The sequence below is a fragment of the Brachyhypopomus gauderio genome, chromosome 15 (assembly GCF_052324685.1).
Source record: "Brachyhypopomus gauderio isolate BG-103 chromosome 15, BGAUD_0.2, whole genome shotgun sequence".
Taxonomy (NCBI): Eukaryota; Metazoa; Chordata; class Actinopteri; order Gymnotiformes; family Hypopomidae; genus Brachyhypopomus; species Brachyhypopomus gauderio.
In genome coordinates, this window is record NC_135225.1 from 90,666 (window position 1) to 97,500 (window position 6,835).

General features: G+C 41.9%; 1 protein-coding gene across 1 annotated transcript in view; it reads right to left on the reverse strand.

The window, feature by feature from the left end:
* The window catches only part of frem3 (Fras1 related extracellular matrix 3), a 52,097-nt gene extending 45,542 nt beyond the window's left edge, over positions 1-6,555 (reverse strand). Inside the window, exons 1-2 of the mRNA XM_076974731.1 lie at positions 1,408-6,555; positions 1,187-1,276 (exon numbers count right to left, since the gene is read on the reverse strand). Coding sequence (XP_076830846.1) covers positions 1,187-1,276; positions 1,408-6,430 — 5,113 coding nt within the window. The 5' untranslated portion in view covers positions 6,431-6,555. The remainder of the gene's footprint in view (positions 1-1,186; positions 1,277-1,407) is intronic.
* Between the last annotated feature and the right edge of the window lie 280 nt (positions 6,556-6,835).

The window sequence follows — 6,835 nt, forward strand, 5'->3', positions numbered from 1 at the left end:
CATAGATAACTGGGCCTGTCTCCTAAAGACACCTTCCTACCAGCTGATAGGTTGCCACGGAGACTGCATGCCAACTGCAAGGCTGCAGTAGGGTTAGGTTAGGGGTTATTTATCTATATTATATTATGCATGACTAAATATAAATGAATGCACTAGTTGATATTTCAAGAAATAGCTTTCAAATATACATTTTAAATAGAAATGTCAAATCTTTATTTCAAATTTCTTTCATCCACTTGTGAGAACAGTCTCAGTTATTTAATGACCACCAAAGCCTGTAAGCCTGCTCAGACATGTCCACAATACAAACGATTCTCTCCTTAATGAGTCACTTATGGGCTTTCAGGTGTGTGTAGGGCAGGGGGAGGAGAGTCAAAGGATCAACCTTCTCAGTCATTAATGGAGAGACCTTTGAGTCAAGACACTGTCCTCAAATACACTCTAACACACACACACACACACACACACACACACACTTCATAAATAAACATTAAACTTGTCTTGCATAATAGGTCAGTGTTATGGTTACACTTGTTTTAGATCTGTACAACCTTAAACCAATTTTTAAAAGCATTTTAAACCTTAAACCTGTCTAATCACAACCTTAACCCTAAATCCTAACTCTAACCCTGTATTCTAACCCTAACCATAACCCTATATCTTAACCCTAACCCTTTCTTTATTTGTTAGACATTTTATAAATGCAACCACTCTGATTTCTTCTCAGGATACTCAGTACAGTGTAAATATGGTGTATACTAGCACAGTTCCCCATGGGGAAACTCAGAAACCAAACATACAATCATTGAACCCACATCACTATTGTGATACAGACTAATAAATACACAACACATTTCCAACATAAATAGTAATACTTTCAATATTTTGTTGCACAGTATTGTAGTAGTGTTTACCAAATCCAAATTTACAAGAAATAACATCAGTTTACTTTTCTGGAGCTAAAATGGAAATGACTAATAAATGACTAAGATGGTTGTCATTATAGTCATTGTTGGATATGTTACTGCTTACACACACACACACACACACGCGCACACACACACACACACACACACACACACACACACACATACTCAAACTATGAGCCATTCATGCAGTATTAGTGTAATATAAATGATCGTTAAATTAATAAAAGAGGAACAAGAAATGAAAAAAAGACTCTTACCATTATCTTCTACTGTAAAATAGAAGATGTCACTTGTGGCATTGGTCCCATCAAGCAGAACATAGCACACTTTCATGTCATCAATATCAGCTGTCAAGAGAATATTTCACAGTAGTAATGTTAATGTTAATGTTAATGTTAATGTTAATGTTAATGTTTTTTTAGCAAACTAAAAACTGAAATGAGCAGCACAGTTCAAATATTATAATATAATGTCTTACCTTGTGAAAAGGTCTTAATACTGTCATTTCCAAGTGCAGTGTTCATAATGAAGCCATGCCGAGGAGCCTGAGTGACAGAGTACTTCAAAACTTTATTGGGACTGTCTCTGTCCTCCGCCTTCAGAACTTTGCTGGTAATTAAAAGTCCAAGATGCCCAGTATGAAGGACCCTTAGGGTGGTTGCAGCTTTGTTGACAACAATTTGAGGTACACCATTGTCCACTGTGTTGATATGAATGGTCATCATTTGGGGCTTACGTGTCTCATAGACCGTATCAGGAAACACGTAAAAGTCAGTGTGAGTTCCATCAGTAACTGTGAAGGAGAAGCTGTCTTCACTTGTCTCTGTGCCGTCGTGTTTGTAACTAATGAGATTTTCATTCAGGTCTTGCTTGGTGAATGTTGTAATGGCCTGCGAGCTGTTGAAGAGTAGCTGACCATGAACTGGAACCTGTGTGATCACAAAGCGCAGTAGAGTGTCTGGAGTGTCGCGATCCTCCACAGTCAACTCAAATGGTGTAATCAGTTTGGTCTCAGCCTCTCCCACCAACAGTTTGTTGATTGTCAGGACTGGTTTCTTGTTGTCCACATCAGTGATGGACACCCGGAAAGTGCGAAACACAGGATTATAGCCATCAGTCACCTCAAACTCAAAACTATCCATCTTCACTTCATCATCAGAGGTATGGATGTAGTAGATTTTGTTTCCAGCCAGTTGCAATTGGGTAAAGGTGGAGATTGGCACACCAGGGAGGTCTGTGCTCTCTAGATGACCCCTGCTAGGGGCTCGTGTGATGCTGAATGTGAGGTATTCATCAGGGCTGTTAATGTCAGTTGTGCTGAGGAGGTCTGTGGTCAAAGTAACTTTGCCTCCCTCTTTGAGGGTCACACCTTTGTTTATGACATCAGGAAAAACAATATCAATGCTGCCAATGTTAATATAGAAGTAGCGATCAATAAGAGGGTTGATACTATCCGTGACATCAAATTTTAGAAGGTCACGCATGCCCTCCTGGCCTGTGTGAACATATTCAATTAGCTGATTGTCAATTTCATCTTGGGTAAAATTCATACCAATGCTGATGTTGCTTAAACCATCTCTATTTTGATTTTTTCGCTGGAGGTAGCCTTGTCCAGGGCCAAAGCGTACAATATAAGTAAGCTCTTTATCTTCAGAATCCAGATCAGTGGCTTTGAGGACTTGGTTGCTTATAGCTTTAGTTTCTCCAATTTCTACCTCCAGTCCATCATTGATAGCCATTCTTGGGGTTTCATCATCAACAGGAATAATCATTATCAGAACTTTTGCTTCAACACTGTGTTTTCCATCAGTGAGTCTAATTTCAAAACTGTCTTCCTTGGTTTCAGAATCATCATGTTCATAAACAATATTAGACACCTCTTTGATCTGTTCCAGAGAGAACATCTCCACTGCAACGGTTCCAGTGCTCAACTGCTGGACAATCTTGCCATTTTTGGGGTTCTTAATTATCTCAAACTCTAGTTTGTCCCCTGGAATGTCTGCGTCTGCAGCGTTCAAGATGGGAGTGTCTATGACTAAGCTCATGCCCTCCATGACAACAAACTCACGGATGAAGATTTCTGGTTTCTCATCATTGGCTGGGATGATGACAATGGGGAAAAAATGCTTCTCTGAGAAATTAATACCATCAGAACAGCGGAAGGTGAACCTGTCTTCAACTGGCTCTATGCCTCTGTGTATGCTCTGGACATAATAGATGTGGCTTTGAATTACATCTTTTAAAGTAAAGGCTGTAATAGCAGTACCAGCTCTTGACTTCTCTGACCCAGCTGCTGGAGATATATTTTCCACATAGCCAGATGTAGACTGTACTATAATTGTGCAGAGGATGTCATCATTATCTGTGTCCACATCTTCAGTTTGGATGTGCTCTGGTGTGATGACATTTTTTTCCCCCTCCACTACCACAAATTGCTCACCAACAGTAACAACAGGAGCAATACTGTCCACAGGTAGAATGGTGACATGTACACGTACACCTTGGACTTTGTTGCCACCTACAACCCATTCGTCTGACATGTCAGAGATAGTGAGGTTGAAGGAGTCATGCTCCTTCATGGGGCCAATTTCACCACTTGTGTGTGCATAGACAACTACACCATTGATAATGTCTTGCTGAGTAAAGTGTTCAGCAGGTGCCCCATTCACCATGATCTCTCCTAGTCTTGGAGACTCGTCCACTATGAAAGTCAACATAAGGTCATCTGTATCTTCGTCGTGCCCCTGGATTACATTACTGGTGATCTCTGTGGCTCCATTCTCAAGAACATCAATTGAAGCACCTAACAGACCTGCTGGTAGCATGATGGTCGGAGTTTCATCATCAACAGGCTTAATGCTAATCTTAATTATTATGGGCACTTCATGGAAGCCATCACTAACATCAATTTGTATGGTGTCACTCAGGGATTCTTCACCACCATGGATGTAGACCAGTCTCCCTCTCTCAATATCTTCCAAAATAAAAGTTTCCCCATTTGACATGTCAATTCCTAAATACTGTAGCTGCCCATATCTGGGAAGTTGGGTCACCTTAAAAATGATGTTCTCATCCTCTGTGTCTTGATCAGAAGCATTTAAATCAATTTTGGTTATTATGTAGGTACTTCTCTCCAGAATTGTAAAGCCAGTGTTTGTGATTACAGGAGGCCTATTGTCAACAGGTTGTAAAAAAATAGTAAACAAGCCATCTACTGAATTACCAGCAGTGTCCTCCACAGTAAATGTGAACTGGACAACTTTTGGAGTTATGCCCAGTTCCTGGTCAGGGGGCTTGTATGCTACCTTATGGTGATTGACCTGAGCCTGAGTAAATTCAGTAATGACAATGTCAGGGCTTTCAGTAAGCACAATGGCTCCAAAAAGGACTGGGTTGTTTTCATCTGTGTCAGTGGGGGGCTTGGTGATGACATACTTGAGATCTCTATCATCACAGTCCAGGTCTGTATAACGTAAGAACTTCTTTTTAAAGTACGTCAAGTCATATTCTTTAACTGTCATGTGCAGAGAGGTGCCTGGGAACAGTGTTGGAGGTATGTCATCAACTGGATGAACTTTAATGGTGAATGTGTGTTCTCCTGACTGGTTTGGAGGGTCATTGTCATCCTGGACTCTGAACATAAAGTGGTCAATGACAGTGGTGGTAATATGGGTTCCTTTGTGGCGATAAAACAGTTTCCCATCCAGAATATCCTGCTGGAACCATTCATTCACAACCTGTTCGAACATTTCATCAGTCTCACTGAACTTCCAAGCAGAGACATCTGCAGGGGGCTCCACCTGTCTCAGCAACAACTCACCAGTGGTTGAGTAGGGTTCTTCTAAAGTAAACTTAATAGTTGAGTCCTCGGAGTCAATATCAGTGGCACTCAAGATAAAGGGAGAGATCTGCATGATTTCATTCTTGAACAGCACAATGCCTGTGTTTGCATTTAGAATAGGTGGCTCATCGTCAGTGGGGGCAATTGTAATGGGAAACAGAAATTCCACTTCATTAATACCATCTGTCATTCTAAATATGATGTTGTCACTATAGGTATCACTTCCATCATGCTGGTACACAACAATTCCAGCATCTAGATCAGCTGGTGTAAAGAACTTTCTGCGAGATCCTAACACTGTCAGCTCACCATGTTTCACACCATCAATTACAGAAACTTTCACATCGTTGAGGTTATCTTCATCACTGATTTCCAAATTCTGAAGACTAGACAGTGGTCTTGACTGACCCTCAAACAAACGCTGGCCTGTATTCTTGGTCACCACAGGGGCTAAAGTGTTCATTGGCTTTACAACAATCATAAATGCAAATGCATCTGAAACTGCCCCATCAGTATCAACTATCTCAAATTCTATCTGAAAAATCCTCTCAACATCAGAATCTTCTGAGGGCGGCTTATATGCAATTTTCAGATCTTTGATATCTCTCTGATAAAAGGAAGTAATTGGTAAATTCTGATCATCTGTGCTAATGATGTATCCCTGCTGTTGTCCCAGTGGAGATGTTATGTTAAAGATTAGGTCATCAGAATCTGATTCCACATCCTCAGCTGCCAACATATCAGAAGTAATGGCTGTCATCACAAACTGATCAACCTCCATCATCATCATGGAGATGAAACTGGCCTTCGGAGGCGTGTTTTCAGCACCTTCTTTAATTCTGACCATGATCTGGAAGTGCTCCTGCTGAATAGTCTTACCCTCATTGTCCTGGACCTCCACTAACATTGGTATGTAATCTCTGTTAGGAGATTTTGTAGTGGCGGTGTGCTGATATCTAATGTCTTTCTTGAGAAACTCATCACAGTCAATCATCTGGCCATTCACAGAGTTATCTGAAATAGTTCCATATCTAGGAAGCCTACCTGCACCGACTAGCGTGGTCACTTTGCATGTGGTCACACCATCTTCAAAAGCAAATTCCAGGCCTTTTTTGTTAATAGGGTTGCTTTGACCATTGAGTTTTTCCACAACGAGAGGCACATTACGGGTAAGGACCTCCAGCTGCTGGAACACCACCTCCACCTCGAGTATAAAAGGGATGATCACAGTGTCAGTGTGGGAGTCCAGTCTCAGCTGTAGCTTCACGTGGTCTTTGCTGGGACTCCTTGAGCCAAAATGTGTATATTTCACTTCCTCTGCTCCAAATTCACAGGGAAATTTTTTTGGTGTCAACGCCCCGGGTCTCTGGGCCAGTGGATCATTGTCTAGCACTGTGACATAGCAATGGTCTCCCGGCTGAACATCAGTGACAAGGTCATTGACAGGGTCCAGAAAGACAGAGCGTCCAAAGGGAACTCTAATCCCGTTGTTGGCCACCAAGACTGTTTCGGCATTAGGTCCAGACTGTTGCCTGAAGAAGAAAGCTTGGTCAAAAGCATTTGTGTTTGCTGTAAAGAAGCAGCACCCTAAAGCAAAGAGAAGGAAACACAGACGTCTCTGTGGTGCTGTCAGTCCAGTGCTTTGCAGACAGCCAGCCATGTCCACAGCTAGCCGTCCTAACAGCTGCGATTCTCCAAGATGAATCACGTCAACCTTTGGGTTTGTGGCTTTTCCAGTGCACTCCCTCTTTCTCTCTGTCTCCCTCTGCCCTCACTCACACAGCACAAGTGCACTGCCCAGCTGAAGCAATGCAGGTAATACTTACCCAGAAAGAGTGACAGACAAGACTCCACCCTCAGACCAGCCTCCTTCTTGGCTAATTTAAGGCAGAAGACGCCCCCCCTCAGCTCTGCATTCCCCAACCTTCCCTCCCCCCACTGCTCAATCACCTCCTCTCCACGCCTCAGGCAGGGCTTTAAAGCCATTAGTTACTTTACGGAGTGTTTGTTCAAAATGATGTAAAGTGAAAATCACTTTAAAAACATCAAATCTATTTATGACTCT